The sequence below is a fragment of the Morus notabilis genome, unplaced genomic scaffold, assembly GCF_000414095.1.
Source record: "Morus notabilis unplaced genomic scaffold, ASM41409v2 Scaffold985, whole genome shotgun sequence".
Taxonomy (NCBI): domain Eukaryota; kingdom Viridiplantae; phylum Streptophyta; class Magnoliopsida; order Rosales; family Moraceae; genus Morus; species Morus notabilis.
This window is the reverse complement of record NW_010356679.1, coordinates 14,752-39,774: the sequence shown is the minus strand read 5'-3', so window position 1 is coordinate 39,774 and position 25,023 is coordinate 14,752. Positions and strand designations below refer to the sequence as shown.

General features: G+C 35.9%; 1 protein-coding gene across 1 annotated transcript; it reads right to left on the bottom strand.

Annotated features, from left to right (window-relative positions):
• Positions 1-8,082: 8,082 nt before the first annotated feature.
• Positions 8,083-24,061, bottom strand: LOC21399191 (electron transfer flavoprotein-ubiquinone oxidoreductase, mitochondrial). The gene is made up of 18 exons (XM_024170080.1): positions 23,527-24,061; positions 20,893-20,969; positions 20,203-20,309; positions 19,455-19,536; positions 19,269-19,377; positions 18,608-18,654; positions 18,402-18,476; positions 17,666-17,782; positions 17,457-17,525; positions 14,579-14,671; positions 14,026-14,128; positions 11,919-12,043; positions 10,401-10,450; positions 10,229-10,295; positions 9,839-9,918; positions 9,064-9,192; positions 8,912-8,978; positions 8,083-8,281 (listed from the first exon to the last, which is right to left on the bottom strand). The coding sequence occupies exons 1-18, from the start codon at positions 23,921-23,923 to the stop codon at positions 8,198-8,200; spliced, it is 1,878 nt and encodes a 625-aa protein (XP_024025848.1). The 5' UTR covers positions 23,924-24,061; the 3' UTR covers positions 8,083-8,197.
• Positions 24,062-25,023: the final 962 nt, after the last annotated feature.

Sequence of the window (25,023 nt, the reverse complement as noted above, 5' to 3'; positions counted from 1 at the left end):
ATGTCTTTTGAGATATCAAAGACTCACAGATTCTATGTTGTGTTCAATCACCTCTAAATTTTGAAGATTTATTTTTCATAGTGGATAATAGAAAGGAAATTGTAGTAAATAGTAGATTTGTAAAGTTAAATTAAGTAAATAACGTATTTTAAAACAATTTAAAGTAAATAAAAATTTATGAGATAAATGACTCATTTACATTTATGATTGTTAAAAAATAATTTGTGCAAAAAAAATCTTAAAAAAATCTTTATTTATATAGAAAAAGTTATGTTTACTGGTTGTAAAAAGAAAATTTATATGAAAAAATATTTTTACTAGTAGTAAATGAACCACTTATGCGGTAAATAATTCATTTACTATGTAAACTGTTATTTATTTTAAATAATTTTAAAATATATTATTTACTTAATTTAGTTTCAAAATTTTTTTATTCACTACATTCTCCCATATTAATATATTAATAAAAGAGTCGAATGATATCCTTTTAAGAAAAATTGGACACCTTGGTCATTTTTGAAGTAATTATTAATTTTTTTGAAGAATAATTATAATCCAAAACAATGAGATACAAACACTAATATCGCAACAAATTATAAATCAATTCAAGTAGAACTTAATCTCGACTCAGAAACCGATTCCACCATTTAGAGTGAAAATGCGAGAGAGAAGAAAACATGCACGAAGTTCACTGCAAGAAACTGACAGAACAATCGAGCACATATATGGCTCTTTAAAAACATACCTCTACAATTAATGAAAAACTATGACCGATTGAGTCAAAGACACCTGTAAGCCAAATATCATCACACATCATCGAGGCATAACTCAAATGGGGGGACACAAAAATAAAATTGGAAGGTGGGAAATCCATCTCCGTCGTTACAAACGGAAAACAAAAACACAATAAAACAACACCTACAAGGCGGGGCTAACACCTTTATTTTAACGGAACAACTACCACTAAACAGAGACAAAACTTGAGCATAGAAGCGCCAGAGTGAATCCGACTGCTGTGAGCAGAAGCACCAGGGAACACAATGCTGCAACACCTACAGTGCTGCTGTGGAGGCCAGATCTCCATCTGTAAGGCCGAGATTCTGACGATTAGCTAAGCGGCAGCGTTGGTATCTGACCCTAATAGGGAGGCGCACATAGAGAGAGAGAAAACTCTAACCATCAAATGGTGTTTCTTAATTTGGGAACGTGTGTTCTGTTTTTATGATATATTACTGAATTATTTTTGTTCATAAAGAAACTTATACATAGGATTATCTAAGGTGAAATAACAAGAAGCTTTAGGATTAAAATCATCACGAAAATATAATGAAAGTTTTCTAACAAGTTGATTATGAATATTATCGTATAAGGTGTAATAACGGGCAGCTTTAATATTAAAATAAGCATGAAGGTAAAATTTTCCAATAAGCCGATTATGAATATTTTCGTAATTCCTACTTAATTCAAGTGTTCAGCTTTAGACTCACAGAGTAGCAACAAAGTAATAAATAGATAAATTGATTTGGGTTAATTAATTTTATTTGTTAATGAAGCTTGAATTCTGTGGATGTACATTGGATCCCCTCTCTAGTTCATGTAATTCACAAAACAAATTTGTTATACCAAATTTTTCACAAGTCAAAGTCAACATTCGACGTCCATAAAACCAAAGCTCAAAGTTCAAATTAGTTCTAGCTTAAGTCATTTAAGAAGCATTAATGAGATATTTGTTTCAAGAGTTCGTTCCATTCTAAATCATGATTTTTGGTTCTGTACAGTGTTTTTCTCTCACAAAAAATTTAAATTTAAAAAATCAAAATTATTAATCATAGTTCTGAATTTATTGACCAAATATCCTATAAATGACTCAATAGATAGAACACCTGCAGCTCAAAAGGCCACCACTAGAGCATCTAGTTCGATCCTACAACTACTAGTTCAATCTCAAAGTTCGGAGACAGGAAAGTTACTCACCGAATAGAGGAGGATACGTCTTTGGCAATTAGATAGAAGACCCAGCGAAGTAAGCAGAAGAATTCTCCATTTCATTCACAGTGGGGCCTCACATTTACTACATTGAGCTTAAAAAGCACATCAATAACATACCCATGCCCCACATACATTCATTCTTAGTCAAAATGACCCTATCATACTCAAACACTATGCGAATTCTATGCTTGCTCAGTAGAGAAAGTGAACGTTTGGTTCATGGATTCAGAACTATGATTCAGAACTATTCTCATTTTACGTGTGTTTTTTATGAGAGAATATTGTAACGAGCCACGAACCATAATTCGAACCATGACACGAATCTCCCTTCCAAACGGACTCCAAGTTTTTACGGATTTCCGCTAATCCAACAAGTTTGCTATCTTGACGGGCTCGCAGCACAGCTAGTTGGGCAAGCTCACAATCTAGTGAAGTCGTAGCCCAGCTAATTGGAAAAGCTCACAATCTAGCTAGTTCGCATCTGGAAGAGCTTATGGCCTAGCGAACTCACTGGATCATGACGAGCTCGCAATCTTGCTGTAACGATCCACACCTCCACTTGGTATGATATTATCTGATTTAGGCTTAAGTCTGCACAATTTTGCTTTTTAGTGTTGCCCTAAAATCTTAAAAAAATCTTTATTTATATAGAAAAAGTTATGTTTACTGGTTGTAAAAAGAAAATTTATATGAAAAAATATTTTTACTAGTAGTAAATGAACCACTTATGCGGTAAATAATTCATTTACTATGTAAACTGTTATTTATTTTAAATAATTTTAAAATATATTATTTACTTAATTTAGTTTCAAAATTTTTTTATTCACTACATTCTCCCATATTAATATATTAATAAAAGAGTCGAATGATATCCTTTTAAGAAAAATTGGACACCTTGGTCATTTTTGAAGTAATTATTAATTTTTTTGAAGAATAATTATAATCCAAAACAATGAGATACAAACACTAATATCGCAACAAATTATAAATCAATTCAAGTAGAACTTAATCTCGACTCAGAAACCGATTCCACCATTTAGAGTGAAAATGCGAGAGAGAAGAAAACATGCACGAAGTTCACTGCAAGAAACTGACAGAACAATCGAGCACATATATGGCTCTTTAAAAACATACCTCTACAATTAATGAAAAACTATGACCGATTGAGTCAAAGACACCTGTAAGCCAAATATCATCACACATCATCGAGGCATAACTCAAATGGGGGGACACAAAAATAAAATTGGAAGGTGGGAAATCCATCTCCGTCGTTACAAACGGAAAACAAAAACACAATAAAACAACACCTACAAGGCGGGGCTAACACCTTTATTTTAACGGAACAACTACCACTAAACAGAGACAAAACTTGAGCATAGAAGCGCCAGAGTGAATCCGACTGCTGTGAGCAGAAGCACCAGGGAACACAATGCTGCAACACCTACAGTGCTGCTGTGGAGGCCAGATCTCCATCTGTAAGGCCGAGATTCTGACGATTAGCTAAGCGGCAGCGTTGGTATCTGACCCTAATAGGGAGGCGCACATAGAGAGAGAGAAAACTCTAACCATCAAATGGTGTTTCTTAATTTGGGAACGTGTGTTCTGTTTTTATGATATATTACTGAATTATTTTTGTTCATAAAGAAACTTATACATAGGATTATCTAAGGTGAAATAACAAGAAGCTTTAGGATTAAAATCATCACGAAAATATAATGAAAGTTTTCTAACAAGTTGATTATGAATATTATCGTATAAGGTGTAATAACGGGCAGCTTTAATATTAAAATAAGCATGAAGGTAAAATTTTCCAATAAGCCGATTATGAATATTTTCGTAATTCCTACTTAATTCAAGTGTTCAGCTTTAGACTTACAGAGTAGCAACAAAGTAATAAATAGATAAATTGATTTGGGTTAATTAATTTTATTTGTTAATGAAGCTTGAATTCTGTGGATGTACATTGGATCCCCTCTCTAGTTCATGTAATTCACAAAACAAATTTGTTATACCAAATTTTTCACAAGTCAAAGTCAACATTCGACGTCCATAAAACCAAAGCTCAAAGTTCAAATTAGTTCTAGCTTAAGTCATTTAAGAAGCATTAATGAGATATTTGTTTCAAGAGTTCGTTCCATTCTAAATCATGGTTTTTGGTTCTGTACAGTGTTTTTCTCTCACAAAAAATTTAAATTTAAAAAATTAAAATTATTAATCATAGTTCTGAATTCATTGACCAAATATCCTATAAATGACTCAATAGATAGAACACCTGCAGCTCAAAAGGCCACCACTAGAGCATCTAGTTCGATCCTACAACTACTAGTTCAATCTCAAAGTTCGGAGACAGGAAAGTTACTCACCGAATAGAGGAGGATACCTCTTTGGCAATTTGATAGAAGACCCAGCGAAGTAAGCAGAAGAATTCTCCATTTCATTCATAGTGGGGCCTCACATTTACTACATTGAGCTTAAAAAGCACATCAATAACATACCCATGCCCCACATACATTCATTCTTAGTCAAAATGACCCTATCATACTCAAACACTATGTGAATTCTATGCTTGTTCAGTAGAGAAAGTGAACGTTTGGTTCATGGATTCAGAACTATGATTCATAACTATTCTCATTTTACTTGTGTTTTTTATGAGAGAATACTGTAACGAGCCACGAACCATGACACGAATCTCCCTTCCAAACGGACTCCAAGTTTTTACGGATTTCCGCTAATCCAACAAGCTTGCTATCTTGACGGGCTCGCAGCACAGCTAGTTGGGCAAGCTCACAATCTAGTGAAGTTGTAGCCCAACTAGTTGGAAAAGCTCACAATCTAGCTAGTTCGCATCTGGAAGAGCTTATGGCCTAGCGAACTCACTGGATCATGACGAGCTCGCAATCTTGCTGTAACGATCCACACCTCCACTTGGTATGATATTATCTGATTTAGGCCTAAGTCTGCACAATTTTGCTTTTTACTGTCGCCCTAAAAAGCCTTATACCATTGGGAGGCGGTGTCATTCCTTATAAGCCATCACCATAACCATTATCAAGTGATATGGGACTGTACAACTTACTCTTCTTGACCCTTTCACCTCAAGAGATTGATGACTGTCACGTCGCCTGAGAAAGGATATAGGTGATGGTTTATAAGAAAGGATACCATACCATTATATGAGGCCTTTTGGGTGACGTCCGAAAATAAAACCGTACGAGTCGAGGCTCAAAGCAGACTATATCATACCAAGTAAAGATGTGTGTCTTGACAGATGGTATCAGAGCCTTTACTCAGCTAGAAGTGTCTCAATGAGGACGTTTGCCCCCCCGCCCAAAAAAGTGGGGTGACTAGGACAGTCATCACTCTTTTAAGGCGAAAGGGCCAAGATAGGGTAAACCATGCAGTCCCGCATCACCTGAAGATGGTTATAAGTAATGGTTTATAAGGAAGGACCCCGCCTCCCAATGGTATAAGGCCTGAGGTGATGCCCAAAAGCAAAACCGTGCAGGCTTAAGCCCAAAGTGTACAATATCATACTAAGTAGAGGTGTGGGTCGTTACAAATATTGTAACAACTATCAATCTCTTGAGGTAAAAAGGCCAAAATAGGGTAAGTTGTGGAGTCCCACGTCGCCTAAGGAAGGACATAGGCGATGGTATATAAGGCCACCACCTTCGTATGGTATGAAGCCTTTTGAGGTGAATCCAAGAGTAAAATTGTGCAGGCCTAGGCTTAAAATGGACAATATCATAACAAGTTCAAAAGCAAAACTGCGGGGGCCCCTATACGAAGGGGTGATTGTGACAGCAATCAATCCCTTGAGGTAAAAAGGTGGTGGTCTATAAGGAAGGACACCACCGTGAGGTCTTTTGGGTGAAGCTCAAAAGCAAAACCATGTGGGCTTAAGCTTAGAGTGGACAATATCATATCAAGTGGAGGTACATATCGTTACACTTGTGACCTTCTTACCTAGCTAGTTGGTCAAGCTCGCATCATGATGAGCTTGCACTCTAAAGAGCTCAGGGCCTAGCAAGCTTGGAATCTAGGTAGTTGGCCAAGCTCGCATCCTAAAGAGCTCGCGGCCTAGCGAGCTCGCAGCCTAACTAGTTGGCCAAGCTTGTGTCATGATGAGCTCGCAACCAAGCCAAGCCCCACAAATGAGAGCAATGTCATGTCCCTCCTCAACATAAGTGCAAGGCCATGCCTCTCCTCAACATGCGAGCAAGGCCATATCCTTGTTCTGACCAATTTCTAACAATAAAGGTAAAAATATTTTCGATCTATAGTAAATATGAGAATAGGTTTAGAAACACAAACTCTGGAGTACAGGAACCACAACAACGAGATGAAAACCCGCATTCATTCTTGAATGTTTTCGGGTTGAAGAAGAAGAAGAAGACGATTCAAACAGAAGCTGCATCACAGGTGGCAGCAGCTTCAACGAGCTTATGGCGTACCTCAATGAGAGCTTAGTAGTCGACGGTACTAGAGAATCGTTTGACTTAGTTCAATGGTGGAGGGCACGAGCATTAACTTGGTCAATCCTAACTCGATTGGCAATGGATATTTTTTAGATCTCAGTCTCCATTGTTTCATCCGGACAAGCCTTCAGTACGACCAGACGAATACTTGAGGAACGCCGAAACGCATTGCTAAGAGACATTGTTGAAGCTTTGGTCTGCATTAAGGATTGGGATCGTGCCGATCAACGTTTACAGGATACAATTTCGCCAGCAAGTTAAGAATGGATCGATGAATTTAATAGATTAACATTTAATTTTGAAGATGATCCTTCAGCTTCAAATTAAGTTGTAATTTGTAAATATGTATTTACTTTCGACATTGTAATTGTATATTTAGACTTTGTAAGTTTGTAAAATTTATAATTCGTCACAAAATGATTGTACTCCTTTTCCTTACCAAGTTTTTATCCCAATTGGGTTTTTCTTGGTAAGGTTTTTAATAAGGCAATCATGAATTACGAATTTAAAAATTAATATACAAAATTAATTTATTAAATTGTGTTAATAATGTGTGTTGAATATTGATTTTAGTTTTTATATAATTTTAACACAAAATAACTTAATAATTATTTATATACAAATATAATTACTAAATAATAGTATATTATCTCGGGCTCGGGTGGGCGGTCCAAAAATTTTAGGCAGGTCAGGTTGGGCATCAGACACAAAATTGGTTTTTTCGGGCAGTTGCAGACGGCCCGTCTAAAGTTCCAACACTAATCGCCACCAGTAATAGAATACAACCTCGCCATGGTTGTGAAGTTCTTGCGACAACGCCGAGCTACATTGCCCAAATAGGTTTAAAGAGGGAAAATTAGATGACTTTTTTTTACCACCTTTTTACTAAATGACCAAACTTTTAAATTTTACCAAATAACAAAACTTTTTATTCTTTAGGAAAATGATCGTTTTTTTACAGTAATTAATAAGTGATAAACCATGGTTAATCAGGGATCAAAGTTAATACAAAAATCAGTCATTTTTCTAATTTCATGAACTTTGACCATTTACTAGAAAATCCACTAAAAAAAGTCATTTAGCTCTGCATCCCGTTTAAAAAAAAGAAGAGATGCATGGATACTTTTGTTTTTAATATGAAAATTGAACGCTTCCCTCTACTCTTTATAAAATAAGTAAATATTCACTGTAGTAATACCATCGTATTAATTCTAAAATCTTGTTAAAAAAATTTCTTAAAATTTATCTAATAGTATTGCAAGATATTATTGTAAATCTTTCATTAACTATGGTTAGGAAGTTCAAAAAAAAAAAAAGAAAAAAAAAAGAGGAGGATCAATCTCATCTGTGCCCCCGGATTTTAGGTTATTCTTACCTTATCCTCTAACTTTAAAAACTGTCAATGCCCTTCAAATTTTGAATTAATCTCGCTTGACCCATTATTATTATTATTTTTGTCTATTTTTAACAAGAGTTATAATGTAAATGATTAAGTGGGACTAATTCAAATTTAAGGGGCAAGTGAGAGTTTTAAAAATTTGGGGACAAAATGGGAGAAGTAATAATAAAATAGAAAAGCACTGATTTTTTAGTCGTCATAGTAGACTAACCCGGAGATGTTGCATGTGATTTACTTTTTATTTTGTAGTACTGAGCATCAATATCAAGTATATATACATAGTTCTATATCCTTATTCCTCAGCTGGCAAAAACAAGAGCATTGCTTATTTCTACATAACAGAGTATTTGGGGCCACCGGCTCCTTCAGGCACGGTCCACTCTATGTTTTGCTTCGGGTCTTTGACATCACATGCCTGAAACATGACATAGCAGCAACGTGAGCTATCTCGAGCATGTGTCGAAAACCACCATTGTCGGTCAATGAACCGTTGTGGTTTTAGCATTTGATGGTCAGCATGCGTCGAAAACTTAAGTTTCTCGCATTGGAAAGTAAGGAGAATTATTTACCTTAACCACTCCATTAAACGAATTCCAATTAAAAATTAAAAAAAAAAGAAGAATTCTCTGCAAAAACCAAACAGAACCGACTGTAATCGACTGACTAAATAGTTTCGGTCGGTGTTTAGTTATTTTTTTCCTTATGGTCGGTTTAGTTTCACTTCTGGCTGGTTTCGATCACCAACCGGTGTTCATCCTTAAGTGCTGTGTGTTAAGTGAGACCCTGGTTTGCTTCATTGCGTTCACTCGCGGAGTTCTAGCTCTAGTTAAATTCGTGACGGTTCATGACAAGACAGACATACATATAAAAATAACTCTAGGCTTTAAAATGACAAGAAAACAGTACAATCGGGCTATTTAGCATCCTCAATTTTCTTTGAAGGTATAAAAAATGAAATCGTCCTGGTAAGCCATATACCGAACAAGAGGAATAAAATCAAATATTTAATGGAGGATGGGAAAAGAGGCTTTGCTGAATAACTCACCTTGCAGTGCAGACAATTTTGAGCATTGATCTGCAACCTAAGCCGACCCTCTTCGTCTGGGTTGTACCTACATTCTCAATTAAGTTGAATAAGATGTAATTCACAGAACAGGAGATTAATCAAAAGACAGAGCTAAATAAGTAACACATTACTCGTATACGCGTGCGGGACAATAGCGTGACTCAGGTCCAGCGTACTCTGGCAGATTTACAAATTCAGGAATTTTCGGGTCCCTTAGGCGCAGGTGAGCTGGTTGGTCGTGTTCATGATTAGTGTTGCTCCTAAAAGGATGGTGAAAATACACGTCAGTTGCTCCAAAAAAAAAAGGTGGAGAAAGAGAGAATGGAATACAAGAAGCAATCTCTAGAAACTTTGGGCTTCTTAAAGATGCCTTCTTTCACTTCTTTAAACAAGAATATTATCCAATTGAAAGAATTATGAGGAAATGAGTTCAGCTATCCGCAACTAGATATAACAAGAATACTGTGAGGTCTCTATGTCAAACTACTCTGCTCGTATGCAGGTTAGATATAATACTTTCCAGGAAAGATTAAATATGTGAATATTGATACTGTTCAATTTAAATTAACCACCAATGCAAATACTTTCTATTGTGTCAAGGAGATAGTGATTATTATGATCACAATGACAGAATTAGTACAATTATCCAGGGCGAACCCCAGCTTTTCATGGTCAGACGATAGGAGTCACGCTGTCGCACTGAAAATCAAAAGAAAAGACACTGATTTTCAGATCTTTACACAACTTGACAAATAACACTCATGGCCGTTCAGCTGTTCCTCCAACAAGGTTGTAGGATATGCTACTTAACAAGAGACAAGGTGGGTCACTTATCTATTTCAACAGTTCCATTGCTTCCCTAATAAAGATAAACATGAATTAAAAGTTAAAAACTGTATTTGTAACCTGTGTAGAGAGGTGGGAACATCGAAAGACACAACCCCATCTGGTTTTGGATAATGAATTGGACGGTGTAGTTTTGCAACCTGCATGCATGAAAGTGAAAAATCAATCTTTGTTGACCTGAAATAATTCAGTTTTGGGGTAAACCATACATACAGTTTTCTATCCAGTTATGTATCTTTGATGGACACAGTTTCATATTTTGTAAATTGCTGCCGAAGTGATGAAAACTTCAACATTCATAAATGTTACAACAACAATTCACAATCATTAGCTCGTTTAGAAAACTATTTCCCATGGTCTGATGATCCCAGTGCCGAACAAGAAATATTTTACAATGCACGTTAGTGTGAGTTGTGTCATGAATTAATGTTGTTCCAAATGGCATCTTACATCTGTTGCCTCATGATCGGGTTTTCCATGCTTCAGTGTGAACGGAAACTTCCCTTTCAGTATATAGCTGATAGGCAAAAAAAAAAGCTGTTAGCATGGTGTATACCAAGAAAGAAGATCAGATAAAATAAAATCTCATACAGAAAATATGTTTACAACATAGTAATCTTACTGTTCAAGAGCACTGATGGCCAGACCAGGAAAGAGTCCATATTCAAATGCCTGCAAATTTAAATAACGAAGGATTAGTGACATCACAAAACCTCAAACATTGTGAATTGGTCAGTTAAGAATTTAGCAGATAAAAAAGAAATAAATAGAAAACAGAAACTTCTCTCAAAAATGCACGTTGTGGTGACTCTGGTGAGGAACAAACAGTTTGTGGAGATTAGGAAGGCACAAACAGTTTTGGGGTTATTTTACGATCAAAAGAAATTCTTGAAAGGAAACAAAAATGCTTTCATAAGCTTCTTGATTTTTTATACTTGTATCTTGTTTTGTTTTTCTTCTTTTCGGCGAGGATACCTTATCCTCTTTTTTGTAATTGATTCATTTAATCAATATAGTTTTTCTCATAAAATATATTTATGTGTGTGTGTGTGTGTGTGTGCATATGTGTGTGTATATATATCTATACAAATATTTCTTTTGAAGACAAAAGCTACCTGGAAATTCGGGATAGCAGATCACATGAGGATTCCAAGATGGTTTTAAGGGGATATTGACAGCAAAAGTGTGTGGAGAAAACAAGAATTCGGGATCATGAATAGTTCAAACAACAAAATGCGGAAAATAAGAAGATATAGAGTTCGAGGGGGGTAAAAAAAAAAAAACATGCAAGTCTTCAGCAGACTGAACTATGTAAAGTTCATACATTGACCTCTCAACACATATAAGATTTACAAAGGGCCCATTTAGTTCGCTAATTTGAGTTTTTAATTCGAGTTGAAATGTGACTTTATGTAAGAGCGTTTTACTGTACCAAAAAAGTTAAATATGACTGTTTCTGAGAGATTTTTACTGTAGCAAAACTCGAATCGGTGAAATGAACGGGGTCAAAAGTACTTATCGAGTCGTAAGCTTTACCTCTCTCTCAAAAGGACAACAAATCTATGCTCTAAGAATCCATAGGTCAAAAGCCCTTTCAGATTCTACCACGCAAAAATACAGTTATCGACGAAATAAGACCTATGGCTCACAGGCACAATAACAAAATCCAAGCACAAAATATATGATTAGCAGAGAAATTATAGGTGATGCTTTTTGGATCAAAATGTTCTTCGTGTGAATGTGCTGTTTCTGACTACGTAAAATTTGCATTTCTACTCTTAAGAGTTGCATGCCTTTTCACCATGTATATACCTTCTTCTTGCAAGCAAACACGTTATTAGTGTCCGTATATCTTGTTAGAAAAGCAAATGACAACTTATGCAGATTGTAAAATTGTGAAATAGAAGAATGTGAAAGACTAAAATGTTTTGCAATAAAGGCTAGGTAACTGCTTTATCACGCAGTTATGGTTATCGAACATGCTCCACACTGGCAATGGTCAAAGAGTAATTTTACAGCTTAAAAGAAGTGAAAGCCCAATTAGAATGACAATTTCAATTTTGGAAACCAACTAATAATTATTTAAAGTCTCAAAGACCCAAAAACAAAAAACAAAAAAAGAAGCTGCTGATTTACTCACTGGTCGATAGTTCCGGGCTCTGTATAGTTCTTCCCATATCCATGAATTCTGTAGATTATCCCAGTATGCTTCCATGCTCAAGCCTTCATGAAGAGCATGAAATGCAGCTTCTGCTGCCAGAATTCCTATAAGTAATATTTAGTACTGTAAGCTATGTACATTAGATTGCAATATCTCCAAGAAATTATTTCTACTTAGAACACAGATGAAAACATTCTTGATTCCTTTTTTTCTATAATTATAATTCAGAAGGCATTTTCCCAAAGCGTATCCTATTTCATTAGTCTAGAATTCAGAGATTTCAGAATGAAGCAGTTAGCTACACAACGTGTGAAAAACAAAAGCCAAACTAAGTTTACCAGCATCATACATAGTAGTACTCTCTATGTACTGTATGGTTCGATTATGTTCAAACTAGAACATGTGAATGGTTTGTCAGAATATCGAGGAGATAAAATTCATGTCAAATTGATTTTTTGGTAGATTTTTTTTTTAATTTTTTGTTAGAAATTTTCCGAAGAGTTTCCCATTTGGATTGGCCTTCATCAAGGTTCTGCTCTTAGTCCTTATCTTTTCACTATCGTGATGGACAAGCTGACAAGAGAAATTCAAGATGGAATTCCTTAGTGTATGCTTTTTGCAGACGATATAGTTCTAGTTGATGAACATCGGGAGGGAATTAACCGTAATTTAGAACTATGGAGACAGACTCTTGAGACGAAGGGATTTAAGTTAAGTAGAACGAAGACTGAGTACATGCATTGTAGGTTTAGTAATTTGAGAGATCAGAGTGATAGAATTTCTTTAGATGGTGTGGTGATTGGGGCTTCTAGGAAATTTAGGTACCTTGGGTCTATAGTGCAGTGTGAAGGGGATATAGATGAGGATATTGGACATAGGATTAAGGCGGAGTGGGTTAAGTGGAAGAATGCCACGGGAGTTTTATGTGATGATAAGATGCCTATTAAGTTGAAAGAAAAATTCTATAGGACAACAATTTTACCCAGCTATGTTATACGGTAGTGAATGTTGGACCATCAAGAGAACAAATATACAAGATGAGTGTGGCGGAGATGCGTATGTTAAGATGGATGAGTGGCCATACGAGGATGGATCGCATACGGAATGAAGTTATTCGTAGTAAAGTAGGTGTAGCACCAATAGAAGATAAGGTACGGGAAAACCGTCTGAGGTGGTATGGGCATGTACAACGTAGATCGTTAGATGCACCTGTTCGTGCTTGGGAGAACATCCAAATACCTAGTACTAGGAGAGCGAGGGGTAGACCAAGAATTACTTGGGCTAACGTAGTTAGGCACGACTTTCAAGATCTATGGCTTTAGGAGGGTCTCGTATTTAATACGAAAAAACTGGAAACGAGAAATCCATATGGCTGACCCTAATTAATTTGGGATTAAGGCTTGTATTTGTTGTTGTTGTTGTAGAAATTTTCCTCAGGGATGAGGACAAACCTATTAACCTCACTAAAAATGACTACCATGGGGAAAGTGCCATACGCATTTTTGTGCTTGAGGTTTTACTTTGCTTTTGTTATTGAGTAAGCTCTTAACTTGCCTAATAAAGACAGTATGAGTAGAATCTGTAATATTTTGGATGAACACTTAAATAGCAATCATAAGAGTTTGAAAAAATCATACATTTGGGGAAACATTAAAAAAAAATAGAAGATTGCAATAAGCAACCAAGGTGAAGTACTAACCATTTAAAAAAATATATCATTTAGCCAAAAAAAATAAAAAACACCCAAAAAAAAGGACAAATTTGAGAAAAATTATTATAACAGGCAAATTTTTTTTTTTTTTTTTTTTTTTTTGTAAGAACAAAAACTTCATTTATAAAGAAAATTGCAATACAAATGAAGTTTAAAGATGGATGAGGGATCCATCTTCAATTAGAACAACACAAAGAGCAAACGTAAAACAAAAGGCAAAGTATAGGGGAAAAAAGTACAGTTGATCTCAACACATCCTCCCAACTTAACAAAATTAAAGATAATGAAAAATGCTTGAAAGCTACGTCCGTTGAAGCCCAAAGACGGAAGGCCAACAACAGTTTTATACTTCAACAAAGATTAAATAAGAAGTACCTGATTTCATTGCAGTATGAGTTCCTTTTATTTTAGGAACGTTTAAGAAGCCGGCTGAACATCCAATAAGTGCTCCTCCCGGAAAAACTGGATATGGGATAGACTGAAATTTAACTAGCATCATATTTGTATTTGTACAACAAAACCAGCCGCAAAATGTCATTTGTCATATGCAGTTTACAATTAGAAACTAAGAGAAAGAAAGAAAAACAATTACTCTTCGTCTTTCTGCCACTTGTAGCTGCAATTTCATGAAAAGCATTACAATTAACAACTCCTAGCATTCTATAGTGAAACCATTGTTCTCAAATCCTTCAAGATTTTACTATCCAGAAGTATTAAGAATACAATGTTCCTTCTTTTCGGAAGATTTACATCAACAAGTTTTACCACCCTAAACTTCATTCCAATAATCCAATCAATTGAATTTTATAGTCACACTCTTAAATCTGAAGGTCCATAAAGTTATGCAAGCATGTACAGGAAACTTTGGGATGATAACATCATAATTGTTCCATTAAATTGATTTTGAGTTCCTGCATGTATAACATACCTGAAAACCGCCTTCATTTAAAGTGCGAGCTCCATATTGGAGAACAGTGCCACCCTCCAGTACTGGTTTAATTGCAGGATGATGTTTAAGTCTCTATCACCAGGAAACCCAATGAACATAGGTTGAGTAGTAGCTAATTTCAAATAGTAAAAAAAAAAAAATGGGAACAAAAACGACGACTTCAAAGCTACTGAGAGAAAATTCTAAGGACATCTATCAGAGAATAAACGTGTGTGTGGGATCTCAATAGGTTGAGATCCTAGTTTTGCATCTTTTGGTTTCAATATTTGGGCAATTCAGCTATAATACCATACCATATTAAATACAAAAGAGGAGGATAAGGTATCCTCACACCAAACGCACAAAAAAAAAGAGAAAACAGGAAAAAGGCCAAAACATGGTCAAAATTAGAAACCAATCACGTCCTTCCAGCTCAACACAACCAAAGAGAAACGATAGCCCTTAAAAGCTTTATCAGACTACGCCCAAGGGGAAGCTGTAAACTTTGCTTTCTCAAAGAGGTCAATAATATCAAGCTCCTCTATCCTCAAAGATCCTAGCATTCCTTTCCGACCATAGATTCCACAAAACCGATAGCACCGAGCTCTTCCACAGTACTTTAGCCATCTAATTCAAAGCCAAACCTGCCAAATCCTCCTTCAATACCGAACTGCAGTGGGCAGGAAAAACCCATGAGAAACCAAAATCTAATAGTAATTTCTGCCAGACCAATCTTGCCACTGGACTATTCAACAAAAGGTTATCAATGGATTCATCACTAGCCCTGCACAAAACACACCACGAAGGGGACAAAACCCTATGGGGGATCCTCTTCTGCACCATATCACAATTATTTAATTTCCCAAGCGCAACCAACAAAGCGAAAACTTTAATTCTAAGGGGGACACAAGATTTCCAAATGAATTGAAAGGATTCAAAATTCAGAATTTCAGGACCATTAACTAAAGAGGAAAAGAAGGACCTGCACAAAAAACCCTTAGGATCACACAACCAAACTTTTTGATCAGGAATTGTAGGCTGAATAGGAAGAGAATTGATTAGATGAAGAAGAGAATACAAATCCTCTGCTTCCCTGTCATTAAGACCTCTTCTAAAACCAAGATTCCAATTTGGATCTCCAATCTCAGAATACAAACAAACTTGTGAAATAGAGGCATTAGGAAAATCTGAAATTCTGAAAAGACGATGAAATAAAGATTCCAAAGGCTCATTCTCACAGCAAACATCTTTCCATAACAAAATTTTAGACCCATCCCCAACTCTCAATTTTGTGTTTTTAAGGAACGCAACCAACCCTTGAGAGATGAACTTCCATGGATTTCAAAACAAAACCCCTAGTAACTAGGTTTGAGTCCCACCCATTTGGTTTTAACCCATATTTACTCCTGATGACTTTGGCCCAAAAAGAATTTTGCTCCAAAGGAAACCACCAAAGCCATTTACCCAACAAAGCCAAATTTTTCTTCTTCAAATTCCCGGTTCTCAACCCGCCTTCTCCTTGCTTCTTCACACTACATCCCAAGCCACCAAACTCCTTGATTTATCCCCCTCCTGATTTTCCCAAAGAAAATTCCTCATCATTCTTTCTAGTATCTCCACAACTATGCGCATTCAGCTTATTAAGAGCAACAAGCCAGCAGAAAACTTGGACCTTCTTAGGGGTATGAGATTTCCATATGTTATCATGATAAGTGAACCGCGGAGATGAAGTATCACCTATCAACGAGGAGAATAGGGATTTAACTGAAAACAAACCACTGTGATCGGGCACCCAATCTCCTGTCTTGAATAAACTCCCTCATCTTCTCTATCCGATAGATCCCTCGAAAAACCAAAATCCCACAAGCCAACATTCCGTCTCAGATATCATGTTCCAAAACAAGACTAGCAATTGGCTGATTTTGGATTGATGAAATTCAATACAAGGAGGGGAATCTTGAACTCAAGGGTCCTCCTTCACTCCACGAATCCTCCCAAAAACGAATGATCTCGCCCGACCCTATCTTCCATTTTACCCTTTAGAAGAAACTACCAGCCACAGATTGGACTGATTTCCAAGGGCATCTGAATGTCACCCTCATAGCTGCCCCTGAATCCCAATCATTTGAAGCCAAGCCATATTTTCCTACAATGACTCTGCTCCATAAAGCATCTCTTTCCAACGGAAATCTCCAAAGCCATTTGGCAAGCAGAGCCTCATTCCTCTTTCTTATGTTCCCGATACCCAGACCACCTAGTTCCTTCGGTTTGCAAACTTGCTCCCAGGCAACCAAATCTGTTGAACTGTCGTCCGAGAAACCCTCCCAAAAAAAGTCTCTCATAAGCTTTTCAATTATCCCAACCACACCCACGAGGATTCTAAACACCGACATGTAATAAATAGGCAGCGAAGCTAAGATAAGAGTTAGTCTTCCCCCTCTTCATAAAAAGACTTTCTTCCATCCATCCAACCTCTTTGCCACTCTAGTAATGACCGGATCCCAAAAAGCTGTTTGCAATGGCTTACCGCCTAGGGGCAATCCCAAATATTTAACAGGCCACAAGCCAACTGAACAGCCAACAACACGAGCCAGCCTAGACAGCCTATTTTCCTCCAAATTTATCCCCAAAATAATACTCTTTTCCAAGTTAGTTCTCAACCTTGAAATTAAGCAAAAAATCTCCAATATAGTTGATAGGTTCAACAGACTTTCCTCCTCCGGTAAAAATGTCCAATATAGTTGATACGTTCGAAAAATCACTTTTTGTTCCTATTAGGTTTTTTGGGCAATAATATGTAAGGCCCTAGATCCATAAATGCATTACAAACAACAAACGGAAGACACATTTAAATCATATAATTACAAATTTACTTTACCTGGAACTCCTCATAAGGGTTCAAAAATGGGTTGCGATAATTTAAAGCAACCACAAGACCAATAGAAACCTGAAAGATCAAGTAAGAGAAGAGTGTAACCCTATCTGGAAAACATGTAAAATGATACCATGATACCATTATTATTGCAGCAAAATTCAATGCTATTTGCCTGAACACCACAAAATTAAGAATAAATTAAGGTAGAGGACCTGTCTATCTTTCATGTGGTAGAGAAATGATCCCCCATATGTCTTTTGATCCAAAGGCCAACCCAAAGTGTGAAGCACGGCCCCGGGATTATGTTTTCCCTCATCAATTTCCCATACCTAAATACAAAGAGCAGCAGAATTTAGGGAAAGCTGCATAAACCTTTTGGTATCTTCAAACAAGTGAAATTCAGTAGGTTAATATCTCAATCTTATAGAAACAACAGTGGTTTCAATATATTAAAGAACCAAAATTGGATTCCTCAGCATTCAATTTTATGGTGAGGTTGATCAAACTTTCTTAGAATGATATCCTAATGCAAAAGTCTTTTGCAATTAAACAATACTTTAGTTATGCGCTATCATTCTAATAGATTTCTTGAAGTAAGAAACACCATAAAATATTTCGAAGGAATGTGGCAGCAATAGAACAGAGAACAAAAAAGTCCTATAAATATGCCTAAACAATAACAAACAAAAAGTATCAGGATCTCAATCTTCACATATAAAATTTTACTTCAAGGTTTTGTCTTCTTCCAGCTCAAGCTGCAAGATTTTATTATAGAAAAACCGACAAGATATGCCACAAATATCAGCACAAGTTAGGAATGCGTGCTATACTTATTAGCATTTACAATAAATTGTGTCATTAACACTGAAGCTTGAAGTAATTTTTTAGAACAAAAAATGGTTTTTGAGTTTACCTAACCTAGAGTAAAAATATATAAAAGCATATAACCTCTTTAATTCCCAAAGCATAAGTCTGATGGTGACCATGACCCTTTTCTCTCAAGTTGAACTTCTTTATTAGTTCCTGTAATAGCCACACACAAAAAAAAAAAAAAAAAAAAGTATAGGAAACAATATATCAAGAGGTGCCTAAAGAAAACTGGAAGTTTAGAACATTGAGCAGCTTGTTGCAGCAATTCTTTTTCCCTATCAAACCTCCGATAATGACCCTCGACATCCCTCAGATAGAAGAGTTATTCGTCCTGCATTGGCGTTTCATATTTTTATTAGAATGTGGAGGCTAAAGTGGTCAAAGCATCAAGCTTAACTAGGTATAATTTAGCAAGAAGGTTCATAGTAGCCACTATCCATCATCCATTTGTACAACCTGTTGAATACATATAATCACATATAAACAAGGAAAGCATATGGCATCTCATTTTCACATATTTGCAATGAATACAACAGTCTCTTTCTCTCTAAAAAAAATTCAAACAGTGGAAGTACGAATTATAAAGACAGTTTCAAAATCAAAGGTAAAGTTTTGATAGTACCCACAAAATATTACACTGATGGAATAATCAGATCAAAATTAAAGAAGATAGTAATGCCATCGGAGTAATATGAAGCTTGGTATCAAGTAACTTGACAAGATTACAAAAGGGAAGAACATCATATAACAAAAGCATAAGCGTTCAACACTCAAAGTGGGATCAACTTTAAGCCGTAAACATATTATAAAATGCCTACATGCTCTCAAGCATAATTAGAATGAAGATATGAGCATGTATGTCTCCTTCCTATATAAACAATTAGCATGCTTGTCAATACTTGCAAATTAGAGAGAGAGAGAGAGAGAGAGAGAGAGAGAGATTGCCTTTAAGTGCTACACCACGCTGAAAATTTTCCTTCTTCGAACCATCTTTTGCAATTCCCATGTCATTAGTTCCAATGCCAACAACAACGTCATTTGCGTCATACAATATCTGCTAATTATATAACTTATAAACATAAAATATTCAACAATATATTAAACATGAGCAGGACGCATAGGCAAGAGTACCTCGCTAGCAGCAAAACCTGGGTATATTTCTACCCCTAGTTCTTCAGCCTTGGCTCCCATCCAGCGTACTAACTGACTCAGACTACATATCACAAGGTTCAATGATAAGTTTTTTCATTCAAATAAGCGTAAAGCATTACTAGATCACAAACTAGAAGAAGCAACATAATTTTCCAACTATAGAACTAGCCGGAGGTCTCTCTCTCTCTCTTTTTGATGTGTAGGGATCTAATAAGGTCATACTGTGCATGACCTCATTATTCTTTTGTTTCATTTTTGTATTTGGGATACTAACACAAACCACCAGTAGTCATCCAAGCCAACAGAAGATGATGGTTACCAAAGACGTAAAAACTACCAGCATTTGACATAAAAGACAGAGACAGTCAGAAAATCTAATTTCAGACTTCTCTCTGCCTGTACAAGAGCTAAGCTCTAATTAATCTAAAATGGGTTATTTTTCAATATGAAAAGGTTGTCAAAAGAAAACAGAATCATGATAATTTCTACCACTGATGGGCTTAAAGAAAGAAACCACCTAAAAGCATTTCTGGGTAAAATGAAAACCAAATAAGAAATTGGAACCTACATAGTGCATTAAGGTTTTGGAACTGGAGAGCTAAGAGAACAATTAAGGGTGAACCATCCATGGTTAAAAATAAAATAACAAAAAGTTAATGCACAATCTTGATGCTATATTGTGTGTATTTACATCTCTCTCTCTCTCTGTGTCATGAATCGTGCTTACCTTATGACATAATTTCCTTTATTATCAAAAGGTAATGGCAGAGAGAACGCACGCTCCTTTGTCAGAAACCAAAATTTGTCAGATGAAACAGGGACAGAGATTGGTGACTGCAAACAGAGTTCAACAAACAATACATGTTATAATAAACAGCAAATAGATAAAAATACAAAACAACCATGTGTAACACAGTAGGTGATAGATCTCACCTTATTAGCAGACAAAACAGTGACTTTCCTTTTTCATATTATTTTGCATTTACTAGACTATGTGAGTAAATAAAGCACTGAAGTTCCTTGCATTCTGGTGTCCAGAAAAATGGAGCACACATTGGAACTATCACAATTCTACCTAAAAGAGGTTGCTTACTTTCGTAAGTGCAGCTTTCTTCACAGGGCAACCTCTCCTAGTGATCCCTAATATTCAGCTAACCAGAAACATCTAAACAAACAAGACTTAGAGAGAGAGAGAGAGAGGGTCCTATTTGGTAACATCACATAAGAAGTTTGAAGTTATTTAGGTGGAAAATATATGCAACATCAGCAATACGGTAGATTTGTTACTTCCAAACATTGAAATTTGGACACATACAATTGAAGATGATCATCTCTCTGAAAGGTTAAAGCATTTTACATGCATAATTTAAGAGCCAAAGTAAGCTGATAGGGAAACCATGAAGGGCAAAACAAATACCTCTTCCTGTTTCCACTGAGGAAGAAGTTCATTTAGGGCCCGAGGTTCAAAAACATTCCCAGAAAGGATGTGTGCACCTATTGGGAATCATGATGAAATCAGTGAGCTACAACTGTTAGAATAAAATAAGCTATACCATCCAATTATAGAACTTAGTAGAACCACAAGAACCAGCATCAAAAAAGAAACAAAAACAAAAGAACTGTACAGAAAAAAAGAAATAACTTTATCTCATTTTCATCAAGAACACATAGCTACAAAAGAGTTGAGAGATTTATTGAAATGCATAGGACAAATGAGTATGCCATGAAGCAGCAATTCTTTACTCTTCCTCTCAACTTTGCAGTACTTCCTAGTTGAAATATCTTAATAGAGACAGATTTGAATTGGAAAAGCATGGTACCTATCTATTAATCTATCTCCAAAAACCTCTCTCTCATACCATCATCAACAAAAGGAATCCTCTAGAGAAACAGGAACCAAACAAGTGAAAATTAACAACCCAAAACATCTTTCCAATTCAAAACAATCCAAAAAACAGAAAAACTTTTTTTTTTTTTTTAATACCTAGAAATCCCTAGAACTCGAGTTAGAAACTGGAGCCCCCTCGTCAAATCCTACAATCTTTAGAAGGCAGGAAACTATGACTTTTGTCGTGTAGGTGCGCATGAGGTGGTTCGTATCCCGGACCTTGTGGGAGCAATGAAGGTTTTCAGAGAACTGGAATAGGATTTTGAGGAATAATATTATTTATTCTCATAAAAATCGTACTATACAGCCAAATATTTATACACAGCCTAGGGGATAACCACATCCGGTTGTATCCCTTGATTCTAGCAGCCAAGGTAACAAAATCAGGAAACTATTTATCTAGTAAATCAGAAAAATCGGGAAACTAATCAAATCTCCTATAAATAAGGAAACTAACAGCTATACAATCTTTTCTATTTACACCGTATTTCCACACTCCCCCTCAAGCTGGAGAATGTAAGTCAATCATTCCCAGCTTGGATAGAAGAATGTGAAATTGTGTTCTTGTAATGGCTTTGGTGAATATGTCTGCCTGTCGTGTGGGCGTGTAGACAACTTCAACAATTCCATCCTCTATCTTTTCTTTAATAAAATGACGGTCTATTTCCACATGCTTGGTGCGATCATGAAGGACTGGATTTTTCGAAATGCTGATGGATGCCTGATTGTCACACAACAGTTCTATAGGAGTCTTAATTGGAAGTTGTAGTTCCTCTAGGAGTCTTCTTAGCCACATTTCTTCACAAATTCCGTGAGCTAGGGCCCGGAACTCAGCTTCAGCACTACTCCGTGCAACTACTGATTGCTTTTTACTCCTCCAGCTGACCAAATTTCCCCACACAACGGAACAATACCCGGATGTCAATCGTCTATCAGTCAAAGACCCTACCAAATCTGCGTCTGACAAAATCTCTATGCCCCTGTTGGTTCCTTTTTTGAAGGATAGACCTTTGCCGAGAGACGTCTTTAAGTACCTCAAAATCCTGTACACTGCTTCTTGATGTTCTTCTTTCGGACTATTCATGAACTGACTAACTGTGCTGACAGCAAAGCTAATGTCTGGTCTTGTGTGAGACAAGTAGATCAATTTTCCCACTAATCTTTAATGTCTTCCTTTATCTACTGGACCTGAGTCTCCTTTAGTTCCAATTCTGTTGAATGGATCTATGGGAGTTTCTGAGGTCTGTTAGTTTACCAATCCAGCCCAAAAACTTAAGCTGTTAGGAGGTGGGCTAACAATAGTTTTATAATTTAACACTCCCCCTCACGTGTGGGCTAAACAATGAGCAATCGTGTGGGTAAATTAATTGGAAAGCCCAACACGTTAATATTTAAGCCCGAGATATATTGAAGACCCAACACATGATGACAATTTAAATGGGGATAAAGAGTGTAATTACGGGAGTTGAACTCAGTACCTCCCGCTCTAATACCATGTTAGTTTACCAATCCATCCCAAAAGCTTAAGCTGTTAGGAGGCGGACTAACAATAGTTTTATACTTTAACAAGCAAACCAAGGCATGACCATTCCAACCAACACTGGGTAAAGAAACAGAAAAAATTTTGAAAGCTTTATCAGTAGAAGCCTACAAGCAAAAACTAGTTATTTAGCTCTTTCAAGTAGCCTCATCTTCAAATATCCTCCCATATTCCTATCCATAACTTCTCTACGTGGAATCCCTTAATAGAATGCAAAAAATAGAAATGCATCAAACATTCTCAGATTCAGTGATAATGACTCATTGTACCACTCCTTTGGTTAGTTTTCTTTTTTCTTTTTCTTTTTTTTTCATATTGCCAAGAAACTTCAGTCTGTTAGATACAAATCAAATCACCTAATCCACAATCCAAGTTGAAATATTGAAAGTGACATTTAAAGAAAAAATTTCCTGTTACACCAACAATGATCATGCCATCTTCACAACAAAACTAATAATAAATAAAAAGGAACCAATAAGACATATTGTTAGAATTAAGTGGTGGGGAAAAAAGTAACATGTAATGCTAGAGTTGAACAACATAAAATCATAATTTAACCAAAAGGAGCATAATAAATAAATAAATAAGCGATCCACTAACGTAGTAAAGAAAAAGAAAAATACCAACTTCTGCGCCTTTCTCGACAACACAAACTGATAAATCCACACCCTTTTCACAACACAACTGCTTCAGTTTTATGGCGGCTGATAAACCAGCAGGTCCAGCCCCAACAATAACAACATCATATTCGATGGATTCCCTCTCCGGCTGATCACCATTGAAACTCCTCGATTGAGCCGAAAAATTCCTCAAGCCGGAAAAGTTTCGCCCGTGCCCAGATGAGAAAACTCGTCCGAAACGAACTAAAGAGCTCGAATTACGACCCGAATGGAGAATTTGGGAGGACCCATTTGAAAGAGTTGGATTGTTGCAGAGATGGGTTTCTGGGGAATTCTGGGAATAGATGGATGTGAAGCTGGGATTTCTGAAAGAGTTAGATTTTGATAGAAATCTACGCATGATTGATTGGGAAATGAGAAACAAGCTAAGCTAGGAAATGAGTGAGAGTACAAATGAGTTTGTTCAGTTTAGGAAGATTAGAATTTAGAACGAACGAAGAGTCGGAAAAGCGGCAAAATGCGATATGCTCCTTTGACAACCAACTGACGTGGGAGTGGTGTCAATGTCTATCTATCATCCAATTAACAATAATATTTTCGGATTTTTGCTTATAAAAAAAAAACAATAATATTTTGGGATTTTTGCATTAACTAATTGAGTGCTACGTGTTTTTTTTTTCTCCCATAGTATAGATTAGATTATATATTATATTATATTAGAAAATTTAGGGCCCATTCGATTAATAGGTTCGAAACATATTACGAAGATTTAAATCAAAGTGATTCTAATCGTGATTTTAAAATTAAAATTATTATTTATAATTTTGAGTTCAAATCATGATTTTAAAATCATGATTCAAAATCAGGAGTTTGAATCACCTTAAATCAAGAGGAGGATAGTTTTAGAATCATGATTTGAGCTAGTTTAAAACATCACATCAAATTTTGAATCATGATTCAGAATCATCCAAACTAAACACTGATTCTGAATCATGATTCAAAATCATTGTAAACAAATATTGATTCTGAATCAGAATCTAAATTCATAATTCTGAATCCATCTACCAAACACACCCTAAATGTTTGTTGTTTGAAATGGAAATTTTGAAACATGTAGAACTATTTGATCGAAGCGTGGAAAGTGTGGTTTGCTTGTAGTTTGAAATAGTGTTTAAATATGCAGTTGATCATAAGTTTAAAAGGGGATAAAATTAAAATCGTTTGGTTGTGTAGTGAAAAGATGAGTTAGAAATTATTAAAGCAAAGGGGGTCTAAATTTTTTGAACCAAAATACTGTCCAAAATAGGTTCACAATATTGAAAACAAAGGGAGAAAAAAAATGACCCTTCCCCAACCAATTTTTAATCCCAAAGATTAGCTCCATAACTTCTACTTTTTTTACAATTAAAATTATGAAAATAGTTACATTAATCATTTTTAAATAAATAAATTGTATTATTTAAAGTCTGGAATTTTCTCAGTCATTACATCAACAGTCTT